General features: G+C 45.6%; 1 protein-coding gene across 3 annotated transcripts in view; it reads left to right on the top strand.

Annotated features, from left to right (window-relative positions):
- Nucleotides 1-15,040, top strand: part of LOC127416245 (protein ENTREP2-like) — a 250,567-nt gene that overhangs the window by 180,580 nt on the left and 54,947 nt on the right. For all 3 annotated transcript variants that reach the window (XM_051655491.1, XM_051655500.1, XM_051655507.1), the window contains exon 3: nucleotides 4,531-4,641. In XM_051655491.1, coding sequence (XP_051511451.1) covers nucleotides 4,531-4,641 — 111 coding nt within the window. The remainder of the gene's footprint in view (nucleotides 1-4,530; nucleotides 4,642-15,040) is intronic.

Consider the following 15,040-nt stretch of genomic DNA (forward strand, 5'->3'; position numbering starts at 1 on the left):
ATAGTCAGTTGCCAGTGTGTTGTTAAGAGAATATAATTTATGACAGTCCAGTGTGAGATAATAAGATTAATAAAGTGCAGTGCTGATGTATATTGATTGTGAGAGATCAAGAGTTCAAAAGTCTGATTGACTGGGGGAAGAAGCTGTCATGAAGTCGGCTGGTGCGGGTCCTGATGCTGTGATACCGCCTGCCTGATGGTAGCAGTGAGAGCAGCCCATTACTCGGGTGGCTGGAGTCTCTGATGATCCTCCGAGCTTTTTTCACACACCACCTGGTGTATATGTCCTGGAGGGAGGGAAGCTCACCTCCGATGATGTGTCTGGCAGTTCGCACCACCTTTTGCAGGGCTTTACGGTTGTGGTCAGTGCTATTGCCGTACCAGATGGAGATGCAGCCAGTCAGGATGCTCTCTACAGTGCTGGTGTAGAACCATGTGAGGATGTGGCGGTTCATTCCAAACTTCCTCAGCCGTCTCAGGAAGAAGAGGCGCTGATGAGCCTTCTTCACAATGGCCTCAGTGAAGACAGACCATGTGAGTTCCTCAGTGATGTGGACACCCAGGGACTTGAAGCTGCTGACTCTCTCCACTGGTGCTCCATTGATGGTGATGGGGCTGTGTTCTCTTTCTCTTCTCCTGAAGTCCACCACAAGCTCCTTTGTCTTACTGACGTTGAGGAAGAGGTTGTGCTCCTGACACCAGCGTGTCAGAGTGTGCACCTCCTCTCTGTAGGCTGTTTCATCATTGTCAGTGATCAGACCTACCACCGTCGTATCATCAGCAAACTTGATGGCATTGGAGCTATGTGTTGCCACACAGTCATGTGTGTACTGGGAATACAGGAGTGGGCTGAGAACACAGCCCTGCGGGGCTCCAGTGTTGAGGGTCAGTGATGAGGAGATGTTACTGCCCATTCTAACCACCTGGCGTCTGCTTGACAGGAAGTCCAGGATCCAGCTGCACAGCTAGCTGTGAGCCCGGAGTTTCTCATCAAGCTTGGAGGGCACTACGGTGTTGAATGCTGAGCTGTAGTCTACAAACAGCATTCTCACATAAGTGTTCCTTTTTTCCAGGTGGGAGAGAGCAATGTGTATTGTAGATGCAATGGCATCATCAGTGGAGCAGTTGTTGCAGTAAGCAAACTGCAATGGGTCCAGTGATGGAGGCAGCACAGAGCAGATGTAATCTCTGATTAGTCTCTCAAAGCATTTGCTGATGATGGGGGTCAGAGCAACAGGACGCCAGTCATTTAAGCAAGTGATTTTGGATTGCTTTGGTACATGCACAATGGTGGAAGTTTTAAAGCATGTGGGGACTACAGATAAAGAGAGGGAAAGGTTAAAAATGTCCGTAAAAACACCAGCCAGTTGGTTCACGCACGCTCTGATGACGCGGCCCGGAATGCCGTCTGGACCCTCGGCTTTATTGATATGCACCCTTCGGAAGGATCGGGTTACATCCGCTACAGAGACGGAGAGTGAACTAACCTCTGTAGGTTCGGCCGCAAGAGCTCTCTCTGCGAGGGCTGTGTTACTTCCCTCGAACTGTGCATAAAAATATTTAGCTCATCCGGGAGAGAGGCAGTGGTGTTGATATTAATTCCCTGCCACATGCTTCTAGAGTTGGTGGTGTTAAACTGTCCTTCAGTCTTGTTCCTGTACTGGCATTTTGCTGCTCTGATAGTTTTTCGGAGGGCGTAACTGGCTTGTTTATGCTCCTCTGCATTCCCAGAATTAAAAGCGGAGGTACGCGCGAACATTGCTATTAATCCAAGGTTTCTGGTTCGGGTAGATCCGTATTGTTTTGGACGGAACAACATCCTCTACGCACTTTCTGATGAAATACGTTACGCTATCAGCATAAATCTCGATGTCGTCATCAGAGGCGGACAGGAACATCTCCCAGTCCGTGTGATCAAAACAGTCATGTAGCGTGGAATCTGATTGGTCCGACCAACACTGGATCGTTCTGAGGGTGGGTGCTTCCTGTTTCAGTTTCTGCCTGTAAGCGGGCAGAGGCAGAATGGAAGAGTGGTCCGATTTGCCGAATGGTGGGCGGGGGAGGGATTTGTAGCCATCCCAGAAGGGAGAGTAGCAATGGTCCAAAACCCGGTCCCCTCATGTGTTAAAACTGATGTGTTGGTGGTATTTTGGTGCAATTGATTTAAAATTGGCTTTGTTAAAGTCCCTGGTCACAATGAACGCGGCCTCAGGGTGCGCGGTTTCCTGCTTGCTTATAATCCCATACAGTTCCTTGAGTGCCCGGTCTGTGTCGGCTTGTGGGGGGATGTACACAGCTGTGATAATGACCACTGTGAATTCCCTCGGTAGCCAGAATGGTCGACACAGAAGCATGAGAAATTCCAGATCAGGAGAGCAGAAAGACTTGATAGAATGTACATTCCTCTGATCACACCAGGATTTGTTGATCATAAAACATACACCACCAGCTCTGCTTTTACCTGAGAGGTCTTTTGCTCTGTCCGCTCGGTGCACGGAGAGTCCCGCTGGTTCGATGACTGAGTCTGGAATCTCCACAGACATCCAAGTTTCTGTAAGGCAGATAATGCAGCAGTCACTCGTCTCTCGTTGGAAAGAGATCCATGCTCTCAGCTCACAGAGCTTGTTGTCCAGAGACTGAACATTTGCCAGTAGAATACTGGGTAGCGGGGGTCGATTTGCACGATGTCTTACTCTGATGAGAACGCCGGCTCTGTTTCCCCTTTTCCTTCTGTGTTTTCGTGGCTGGGCTGCCCAGACAAAGGGCTCCGCTGGCGTGTTTGTAAACAGCGGGTTGGCATTGAGGAATTTGAAGTCCGATTTACGGTGTGTAATTGCAGAACCAATGTCCAAAAGTGTTTGTCTGTCGTAGACAATAAGGCAGACAACATCCAAGACAAAAAAACAAAACAAACAAAAAACTACAGTGTTGTTTTGAAGCTCACAACGCAGCAGCCATACTCGGCACCATCTTGAGTCCAAATGGATGAATAGCCCTGATCAATCAAGTTCGATCTTTCACACTCTTATGTCAAATCCCATAAACCACAATTGGTTTATTTTTGGTCTGCTCATTCAAAACACACACAAAAAAAAAATCTGAAAAACAAGACAAAAAATAAATAAAAATACTGGAAAAAAGAAAATAATTGGAGTAGGGTTTACTTTAAAAACCTAGGAAACAATTTCCATGCAGAAATTAGTAGTACATTTAATAGACCATATTTTCAAGTAAAGGCTACACACAATTCTTGTTGGCTTTAATTAGAAATTCTCAAATAAACTTTACTCACTCTTTGTTTGTACATTTTACTTAAGCAATGTAGCACTGAATTAAGCCATGCTTTTAAAAGTGTACTAGCATTTCAATGCATTTTTTTATGTACTTAGTTTTGTACCACATGACACACGAAAGCCTTCCACAAGTAAAATTAAAGAATGCTATGTAGTCTATTAGACAACATCAGTTTGCTTTTAATGGTGAAAGAAACAAGATCCAGAGCTGTGCACGCAGACCTCACAAACCACGATGAAGGTAACAATCAACAGAATAAACAATCAACTATTTTTATGATCATGAATGGGCCATTTTGAGTAGAAAATGAACTTCAGACTTCAGTAACCAAGAAGTTCCTAAATGTAACAACAAAATAAACAATAAAATCTGTGTAAATAAACTTGCTAACAGTAAAATCATGCAAGCACATTAATTACTCAAGCCCGGTTCAATTAAAAGTTAAGTAAAATTTACTTATTTCATTTACCTGTGAAATTTCCTCAAATTAGCAAATAAATATGAAAAGATTTTCTACTTTAGGACTGACACATGATGATGCATTGTAACGATAACAAGCAATCATAAATAATATTTACTTAAAAGCCAAAGCATTAATTTTTTACGTCTTTTAAATGAGTACAAATGTAGAATTTACTTTTTACAAATGTAGAATTTACTATGTTAAGAACATTTTCAAGTTCTTAAACTAACTTATTCAATGTAGAAAGTACTTAATTTTTTTCTGCTATTACTACCTCACCACAAAAATAAATAAATAAATAAATAAATCAGTTAAGGTTTATTTTTCTTAACACATTGGCACATTTAAAAAAAAAAAAAAAAAAAAAAAAAAATTTAAGCATAAACCTTACCACATTTTGTTAGATTTCTCTAACTTCAAGACTCAACATCTGTCATTTTGCTTTTCAAGTAAATCTATTTTGTTTTGATGATGTTTAGATATCCCCCCCCCCACCCCAAAAAAAAAATTATTGCAGAAAAATACAGTGCTCTGCTTTGTAAAACATTTTACAGACAAAATAAATAGCAAGACTAGACATCAGATAATAAGTCTGTCAATGCAGTTCTGCCTTAGATATTCTTTACTAAGACTTAGAGAGAAATGTAGAATCCTTCTGTAATGGCTGTTTAATGAGGTGAACAGTTGCTTCCCACTGTTTTTTGTTTATAAGAAGTCTTAATTTACCACCTAAACCACTGTAACTGACAGTCTGTTTCATTTCTGTCTCCACAGATAACTTTCTTCATGCTGTTGTCTGCTGTGTGCGTGATGCTAAACCTCGCTGGAGCCATCCTTTCCTGTCAGAATGCCCAGTTGGTCAACTCTCTGGAGGACTGTCAGCTGGTGAGAAAACCAAGGGCTGGTCCCTAAAACACATTCCCAAAATTAATTCTGTGTTGTTAAAGGAGAAGGTAGAACCTAAGATGGATTTTTCTGCGAAAGTCCGAACTAAAAATAACTTAGTCCTAAACTATGTCAATGAATCATTATTCATTTTATCATCCACTCAAAACTAACCTGTCTGTCACTAAAGAGCCAATCCATCGAACAATCTCCCAAGAGAATAATTTATTAGCATGCTGCCCTAGTTGAGATTCTCTGTAAAATTAGCTTAACAACCAGTCAGCAAGGCCCAGGGAATGAGAGAGTCTGCTGGGACCCATTTTGTCATGCTGCAATATTCTCATTCTATTCAAGTAGAAAAAAATATTAACACCTACCACCTTTTGTCCTCATTAAATCAATGGTTCTGTCCAGACGGGATGCCTGATTGTCTGTCGAAGCTCACAGGGTTTTGCAAGCAGGAAAATCATAATCATCCAATGTCTGGAGAAAGCTTCTCTGTTTCTTTGATTGAAAGTGCAGCATGCAGGAAAACTGAGTGCTGTCGGGTGAGACTTCGCTGTGGGGGTCAGTTCCTGTACATTAGCGATGCTATTGCAAGAAGTCATATCATGAGCTCAGTATGTGATAAAACATACATACAATGAAAGTAGAAGTGTGTAATTTTTGTGACTCTAGTGACACCAAACAGAACTGCAAAAATAACAAATGTTTTCAAAGACGTTTCCCAAACACTCCCTCTGACTTCCATTGTTTAGTCAGACAGATTGCCCCACCCAAAATGCTTTGTTGGGCTGCTCAAACAAAAAAAGCAATGTTTTAATTGCACCACATCACAGTTTTTACACTTTTCACGTTAAGTCAAGTCAACCTTTATTTATAGAGCACATTTAAAAACAACAGAAGTTGACCCAAAGTACTTTACAAATCAATCAAATAAATATACAATGACAGAATTATATACATACAAAAAAAATACAAAAATAATAATAATAATAAATAAATAGATACAAATAAAAACTGCATCAAGTATTTACCTAATTTAACCTATTAAAAAGTCCTATTCAAATGCTAAAGAATATAAATACGTTTTCAAAGAGGATTTCAAAATGGCTATTGAAGAAGCTGACCTCACATAGTAAAAGAGACTATTCCAGAGTTTAGGACTGGTTTTGAGCTGGTTCCTTCTGAAAAATAGAGCTCAGAGGAAGCATATACTAGGAAAATAATAAGGATCCTAAAATTGACCCTTGAGGGATGCCACATGATAAATGAGCTGATGTAGAAGAGAAATTCCCTACATTTACAGAAAACGTCCTATCTTTTAGATAGGAGGCAAACCACTGGATGCCAACCCTACACTCGAGACGATTGAGAAGAATGTTATGGTCGATAGTGTCGAACACGGCACTAAGATCTAATAAGACTAAGACAACATGAAAGCCTGAGTCCATGGAGAGAAAAATATCAATAGTAACCTTGAGCAATGCAGATTCACTGCTGTGCAAGGGTCTGAAGCCAGACTGAATTGTGTCTAAAATGTCAAATGTATTTAGATAGGAGTAAAGCTGTGAATAGACAACTCTCTCCAAGATCTTGGAATTAAAAGGCAATTTAGAGATTGGCCTATATTTATTGTGTATTGCCGGATCCAAAGAAGCCAATACTGCTTTAAACTACTAAAACTGCTTGGAACAACTCCATTAGCTAAGGAGCTGTTAATTATCGCTGTCACACTTAAACGAATAGTTGTAAAAACATCTTTAAAAAGGCGTGGAGATAGAATATCCAGCTTGTAACTGGAACACTTCATCTTGGAGACTGCATCTGCTAACTGTTCTGACGAAACTGGTTCAAAGTGAGTCAGGGAGATGGATGGGGAAGGTATTAGTGGTTCATCAAATTGTGAAGGTACAATAGCACCTTTAATATGCTCGATTTTGTGCTAAAATAGCTTAAAAATTCATCAGAGGTCTCTTGAGTAGCGTCCAAAAAAGCATCTCTCATAGGATTTAAGACAGAATGGATAGTATTAAACAATACTTTTGGTCGATTTGCATTATCAGAGATTACTTTAGAGAAAAAAATAGCTTTTGCATCTTTCACTGCTCTTTGATAGTTTGTTAAAGACACCTTTAAGATGTCAAAAGAGACCTGCAGCTTGTCTCTTTTCCACTTGCGCTCCACTTTACTAAACTCTTGTCTGAGAGCGCGGGTGACGTCATTTAGCCAAGGCTGTGAAACACCCTTAATTCTCCTTGGCTTGAGCGGAGCAACATTATCAAGAGTGAAAGTACAATATTTATTGAAAGTTTCAATCAGTGATTCAGTATTGACTTTATCTGAGACATCATCAGTAAAATGCGATAAATAAAATTCTGAAAAAAGATTGGCAGTAGATGAATGAATGGACCGGGTGTGACATTAAGACAGAGAAGTAGTAGGGAAAGGACGAGTAGAGACAGACTCAAACATTATTGAATAATGGTCAGAGATGCCAGTATCTAAGATCTCTAAGTTAGATACAGAGATACCATAAGATAACGTCATGGTTACTTGTGTAACCTCCGTTCCCTGATGGAGGGAACGAGACGTTGTGTCGATGTAGTGACACTAGGGGTCACTCTTGGGAGCCTGAGACACCTCTGGTCTTTGATAAAAGACCAATGAAAATTGGCGAGTGGTATTTGCATGCCACTCCTCTGGACATACGGGTATAAAAGGAGCTGGTATGCAACCACTCATTCAGGTTTTATGCTGAGGAGCCGAGACAAGCTCCGGCCATTTCAGCGGGTAGTTCAGCATTGTGGCAGGAGGGACACAATGTCATTCCCTCCATCAGGGAATGGAGGTTACGCAAGTAACCACGACATTCCCTATCTGTCACTCACTCGACGTTGTGTCGATGTAGTGACACTAGGGGTCCCTATACAAAAAAGACGCAACTGCCTAACTGTGTTACGTGAACTGGCAGTGTGTGACGGGCAGACAACTGTGTGCCTCGTAGCCAGAACCTTGGGCACATAGCCCGGTCGGGGTCTCAAGATCACGTGAGAGTAGCCGAACTCCAGGCACATTTCGCTGACAGAGAACACTTGCAGGTCTCCTACCCTCTTGACGGAAGTGAGCGCAGCCAGGAGAGCAGTCTTCAAGGAGAGTGCCTTAAGCTCAGCTGACTGCAAAGGCTCAAAGGGGGCTCTCTGTAGACCCTGAAGAACTACAGAGAGGTCCCATGAGGGAACGAGGCGCGGTCTGGAGGGGTTCAGCCTCCTGGCACCTCTCAGGAACCTGATGATCAGGTCATGCTTCCCTAAGGACTTACCGTCCACTGTGTCATGGTGTGCTGCTATAGCAGCAACGTACACCTTCAAGGTGGAAGGGGACAGCCGCCCTGCAGGAAGGAAAGCACCGATCCATCTGCGCATCTCTGGGGGTCTTCCCGTCAGGAAGAACACCACTTAGTGACCAGACGCCACTTAAAGGCATACAGGCGCCTCGTAGAGGGGGCCCTAGCCTGAGTGATTGTGTCTACCACCACGGGTGGTAGACCGCTTAGGTCTTCCGCATCCCGTCCAGGGGCCAGACATGGAGATTCCAGAGGTCTGGTCGCGGGTGCCAGATGGTGCCCCGTCACTGAGAAAGAAGGTCCTTCCTCAGGGGAATTCGCCGGGGGAGGTGGGCTGTCGCGAGGAGCGTGAGGTCCGAGAACCACGTCTGGGTGGGCCAGTAGGGTGCTACCAGGATGACCTGCTCCTTGTCCTCCCTGACCTTGCACAGAGTCTGTGCAAGTAGGCTCACTGGGGGAAATGCATATTTGCGCAGGCCAGGGGGCCAGCTCTGTGCCAGCACGTCTATGCCGAGAGGTGCCTCGGTCAGGGCGTACCAGAGCAGGCAGTGGGAGGATTCTTGGGAGGCAAACAGGTCTACTTGTGCCTGTCCGAATTGACTCCAGATCAGCTGGACCACCTGAGGGTGGAGTCTCCACTCTCCCCTGAGGGTAACCTGCCGTGACAGCGCGTCCGCTGCAGTGTTGAGGTGCCCAGGATGTGAGTGGCTCGCAGCGACTTGAGGTGCTGCGGACTACAGAGTAGGAGACGGCGGGCGAGTTGTGACATACAACGAGAGCACAGACCACCTTGGCGGTTGACATATGCTACCATTGCCGTGTTGCCTGTCCGAAATAACACGTGCTTGCCCTGGATCAATGGCTGGAACCTCCGCAGGACGAGCAGAATTGCCAGCAACTCGAGGCAGTTGATGTGTCAACGCAGCCGCGGGCCTGTCCATAAGCTGGCAGCTGCGTGCCCATTGCAAAAAGCGCCCCAGCCCGTTTTGGAGGCATTTGTCATGACCATGACGCACCTGGAGACCTCCTCTTGGGAACACCTGCTCGTAGAAATGTGAGGTCGGTCCAAGGGCTGAAGAGGCGGTGACAGACTGGCGTGATGACCACGCGATGTGTCCCGCGGCGCCATGCCCATCTCGGGACTCCAGTCTGAAGCCAGTGCTGAAGCGGTCTCATATGCATCAACCTGAGCGGGGTGGCCACCGCTGAGGATGCCATATGCCCCAGGAGGCTCTGAAAGCGTTCAAACAGGTCAGCACCAACTGCGCGTGCTCGTTCGTGAGGCGTGCCGTCAAAGAGACTGAGTCCAACTCCAAACCGAGAAAAGAGATGCTGTGAACCGGGAGGAGCTTGCTCTTTTCCAAGTTGACCCAAAGCCCTAGTCGGCTGAGGTGCGAGAGCACTAAGTCCCTGTGTGCACACCACACATCCCGAGAGCGAGCTAGGATTAGCCAACCGTCGGGATAGTTGAGGATGCGAATGCCCACTTCCCTTAGCGGGGCAAAGGCTGCCTCTGCGAACTTCGCCGGACTCATCCGGAAGCCCGATCGGGGCAGCGAAGCGTGCTGGGGAGTGGGAGGTCCGTGGGGGGATACCTAGTGGATGCGGTCCCATTTGGGTCCCCAAATCGCCCCCAATGCTAGCCGCGCTGGCCTCATACCCGTGGGTAAAAGGACCGAGGCGGGGAGCCTCTTGGGTGGCTTGCTTTCTTATGAAGGTAAGCCACGACTGCATCGTTGCCATGGACATGTTCTCGCAATGAGTACATGACCCATACACGAATGCTGTCTCCGCATGAGCAGTGCCCAGACACGAAAGACAGTGATCGTGACCGTCAGAACGTGAGAGATAACGAGCGCAACCAGGAATAACACACAAAGGAAAGGCATCTTTAAAAAGACGCGTCTTTAAAAAGATGTTCCGTGTGTGCCGCTCTTTTAGAGAAATATACTCTTTTAGAGAAATATACTCTTTTTATTTCTGCCGATGCGCCCAGGGGCATTCTCTGCAGTGCACCAGTGCAGAGGAGGGAGAAGCCACTGAAATGCGCCATCAGATCCAGCAGAGGTGAATGAACAGTCGTGGTAATTCAGCTCAGTGAGCATGACCATTCGCTCCGAAGAGAAAATCTGAATGAGTGGTTGCATACCAGCTCCTTTTATACCTGTATGTCTGGGGGAGTGGCATGAAAATACCACTCGCCAATTTTCATTGGCCTTTTATCAAAGACCAGAGGTGTCTCGGGCTCCCAAGAGTGACCCCTAGTGTCACTACATCGACACAACGTCGAGTGAGTGACAGATAGGGAACACCAGATCTAATGTATGACCCAGTTTGTGGGTAGAACCAGTGACATGTTAAACAAAATTTAAAGACTCAGTGAGGGAGAGAAATTCATTTACCAGCAGTTTCGATGGACAGCATATGTGGATATTAAAATCCACAAGAATCAGGCGTTTATCACCGCGTAACACCTGTCCAGATTTAAGTGTTCAATAAAGTTCCTATTAAATCTGGGAGGTCTGTACACAAGTGCACATATTGCAGGTCCCATGGTGTCAAACTTTAATAGCTGGACCTCAGAAATGGAATGCATGTCCTTAGGTAGCATTCTGCATTTAAAAGAGTTTTTAAAAACAGTGGCAATGCCACCTCCTCACCCTGAAGTCCGTGGAGAATTTAAAAAGTCACAGCCTGGCGGTGTTAGATCCCCTAGGGCCATTTGTTTTCAAGGATTCAGAAAGGTCTCGGTGATGAATATACAGTCCAATGACGTGATATAAAAAAGTCATTCAAAATAAAAGACTTGTTCAATATTGATCGTGCATTTATGAGGGCCATCTTTTTTTTTTTTTTTGCCCCTTTTCTCCAAATTTCGAATGCCCAATTCCCACTACTTAGTAGGTCGTGTTGGTATGGTTGCTGTGTGTTTTAGCCTACTGAGATTATCGAAAATGACCCCCCCCACTTCAAATCCCTTGCACCAGTCAGAGGTCGACATCATGAAAACCAAATGCCTGGTATGTGGTGGTTGTCAGAGGAGCCAGCTGGGAATCTGCCAGGATGTTGGCTTAACCCTCGATGGACATACCGGGGGAGGCGTGCAATTCTAAGGGCAGTGCAATAGTTGTAAACTCCAGCTGACTGTCGGGCCAAAGAATTCAGATGCCGTAATTCCAGGGATGAGTAATATAAAACCATATCAGAAGCAAAATAACAGCATGAGCCTGCGAACAGGCAGGGAGCTCACCGCTGAAACTGGCAAGGGCCAGACAAGCCAGGATGCCAGCAGAAATCTAGCAAGCCTGGATGGCTTGGACAACAAGAGGCAGAGTATCTTCAATGATCCACCAACATGACCCGAATTCCAGTTCCGCCCATGGGCCGCCCATCAGGCATTCTGTGAGTACAGCAGTTTGTTTACTCCGATGTAATCCAGGCAGACGAGAGGATGACGTGGAGTTTAAAGCATAGAGAGAATGGTTTGAGTTGGTCAGGTGAAGATGAAGTGTAGTTTCCAAAAAAAAAAAAAGTAGAAAAGTCAACAGTCCATTATCCATAAAAGAGAATCATAAAACTTGATTTCCCGAGGTCACTCCTTTAAACGGCTATTAAATAAAAGCATCTAAAAACATCAAAAAGAAACCGGAGAGCAGCGGCAGACAGACACCCAGCATTCACTCAACTGGAAGTTAGAGGGAAACGTTTTTCAAGGAATCAACCTAGAATTGCAGACTTCAATTTTAAGCAGAGAGGAAAGAATTATCAATAGTTCTGTCTGAAGGATATCTGTTTGAATGTGTGAATGAGAATGCATAATCAGTGCAACACGGACTAAATTTATTTCAGTCCATGTTTTACAGTGGTACAGTTCAGATTAAACTATAGATGAAGTTGCTGTTTACAAACAAACGCTCAGCTCCGGCACTTTCACGTTGTTTTTTGCCGTGCAGAAAAGAACTGCTTTCAATGAGCGCTTCGCTCAAATTGAGCTGAAAATGGCAGAAAAAGTGTTGCTTGTGGGGTTGAAATAACCAGTTTCTGAAAGATTATTGAAAATTTTCGCTTTTTTAAATTTCCATTAGGATTGATGGATCAAGACAAAATCAGGATTTGACAATTTGTGATATATATATATGACTCACTTACTCCGCAGCTGTTATTGTTAGATTTCACCTTTTCTAGAAGGAATCGTACAAACTCCAGTCCTAAATGGCTGTTTTTAAATTCCAAATTGTAATCAATGTGACAGATATGAGGTAAAAATATGATCTAATGATAATCTTATACCACCATGTAAGATCTAATGGGGCAAACAGGACCCTGTGTCCACCAACGAATAAAATAAAAATAATGTATTTCTTCTAAAATGATGTCTGTACATTTATTTTGACAGTAGAAAGAAATTTGTTCAATCAAAATGATGCGTTTAAATACTGAATATTATGATATCGATATCAATAATATTTTTTTGCTGTATGTGGGCCAATAATTTAAGTAGTGAAGATGCATATTGGGTGTGTCATGGTAATTTTTAATGTATGTTAAATTTGAGAGGGTGTATTTATAAACCTGTTACATGTCCAACACAATCATACAGGGGTGCATTTCCCAAAAGCATCATTAGCTAACGAAGGTCACAAGTTCCATTGTTACCAACATAGTTCAACAATTTGGTGAGTTTCAAAACTGTAGTTCCAACGAACATTCACAAACAGCACTACAAAGTTGCGTGGTTGGAACGACAGCTCTTTACCTGTGGTTAGAAGCATAGTTCCTTGTTAGTTTGCTGTGTGGACATCATGACTTCGCTGAGGCTTCTATATGTTTCTGCGCTACATGCACTTAAGAAAACTGCTTATTCCGGGGTTTCGCAGAAAGTGGTGTTCTGAAACATCACGTAAACACGGATGCAGCCATTCAAAGGATTAAAGGCTGTTAAGAGAAAGTGCTTTAATACACATGGCTTCTGTCGGAGAACACGGCTTATGTGTCCATGTTAACGCATAAGTGCCATTCCCGATCTGTCACTCACTCGACATTGTGTCAATGTAGTGACACTAGGGGCCATTCTTGGGAGCCCGAGACACCTCTGGTCTTTGACAAAAGGCCAATGAAAATTGGTGAGTGGTATTTGCATGCCACTCCCCCGGACATACGGTATAAAAGGAGCTGGTATGCAACCACTCATTCAGATTTTCTCTTCGGAGCCGAACGGTCTTGCTCACTGAGCTGAATTCTCAAGACTGCTCATTTACCTCTGTTGGATCTGATGACACATTTCAGCGGCTTCTCCCTCCTCTGCACTGGTGCACTGCAGAGAACGCTCCTGGGTGCTTCAGCAGAAAAAAGAGAGTATATTTTCCTGAAAGAGTATATTTCTCTAAAAGAGCGGCACACACGGAACATCTTTTTAAAGACATGTCTTTTTAAAGATGCCTTACCGATTGTGTGTTATTCCTGGTTGCGGTCTTTACCTCTCAACTTCAAACGGTCATGATCACTGTCTTTCGTGTCTGGGCGCGACCCTCATGGAGGCAGCGTTCGTGGATGGTTCATGTTCTCACTGCGAGAACATGACCATGGCAATGTTGTGGTCGCGGCTTGCTTTTGTAAAGCCCTTGCTCTCTCGAGTGCAGCATTGGAGAGCGGGCTTGTCCAGTCGGACGCAGAACCCTCAGCTGGGCTCCCCCCTTCAGGGACGATTTCCCAGTCACAGGCGGATGCAGAGATGATGGACATGCTTTCCCGGGAGGCCACGAGCGTCGGGCTAGAGTGGAACCCTCCGCTCTCCCCTGAACCCTCGTGGCTCGATGATTGGTTCCTGGGCCCGCGGCGCTGCTCAAAGCAGCCATGCTCCACTCCAGTGCCTTTCTTCCCGGAAGTGCACGAGGAGCTGACAAAATCGTGGGAGGCAACTTTTACTGCCCGGTCCCGGGAACTCTCCTCTGGAGTCAGCAGCACTTCAAGTCGCTGCGAGCCACTCACATCCCGGGCGACCTCAACACTGCAGCAGATGCGCTGTCATGGCAGGTTACCCTCAGGGGAGAGTGGAGGCTCCACCCTTAGGTGGTCCAGCTGACTTGGAGTCGATTTGGACAGGCACAGGTAGACCTGTTCGCCTCCCAAGAATCCTCCCACTGCCCGCTCTGGTACGCCCTGACCGAGGCACTTCTCGGCATAGACGCGCTGGCATACAGCTGGCCTCCTGGCCTACGCAGGTCAGGGAGGACGAGGAGCAGGTCATCCTGGTAGCACCCTACTGGCCCACCCAGACGTGGTTCTTGGATCTCACGCTCCTCGCGACAGCCCATCCCCCCCCGGCGAATTCCCCTGAGGAAGGACTTTCTTTCTCAGGGACGTGGCACCATCTGGCACCCGCGACCAGACCTCTGGAATCTCCGTGTCTGGCCCCTGGACCTCTACGAGGCGCCTGTATGCCTTTAAGTGGTGTCTGTTCGCTAAGTGGTGTTTTTCCAGACAGGAAGACCCCCAGACATGCGCAGTCGGATCGGTGCTTTCCTTCCTGCAGGAGAGGTTGGAAGGGCAGCTGTCCCCTTCCACCTTGAAGGTGTACGTTGCTGCTATGGCAGCACACCACGACAGGGAAGCATGACCTGATCATCAGGTTCCTGAGAGGCACCAGGAGGCTGAACCCCTCCAGACCGTGCCTCGTTCCCTCATGGGACCCCTCTGTAGTTCTTCAGGGTCTACAGAGAGCCCCCTTTGAGCCTTTGCAGTCAGCTGAGCTTAAGGTTCTCTCCTTGAAGACTCTCCTGACTGCGCTCACTTCAATCAAGAGGGTACAAGACGTGCAAGCATTCTCTGTCAGTGAAATGTGCCTGGAGTTCGGCCCGGGCTACTCTCATGTGATATTGAGACCCCAATCGGGCTATGTGCCCAAGGTTCCCACGACCCCTTTTAAGGACCAGGTGGTGAACCTACGAGTGCTGCCCCAGGAGGAGGCAGACCCAGCCCTGTCGTTGCTGCGTCCGGTACATGCTTTACGCATCTATTTGGATCGCACGCAGAGCTTTAGGATCTCTGAGCAGC

The sequence above is a fragment of the Myxocyprinus asiaticus genome, chromosome 2 (assembly GCF_019703515.2).
Source record: "Myxocyprinus asiaticus isolate MX2 ecotype Aquarium Trade chromosome 2, UBuf_Myxa_2, whole genome shotgun sequence".
Classification (NCBI taxonomy): Eukaryota; Metazoa; Chordata; class Actinopteri; order Cypriniformes; family Catostomidae; genus Myxocyprinus; species Myxocyprinus asiaticus.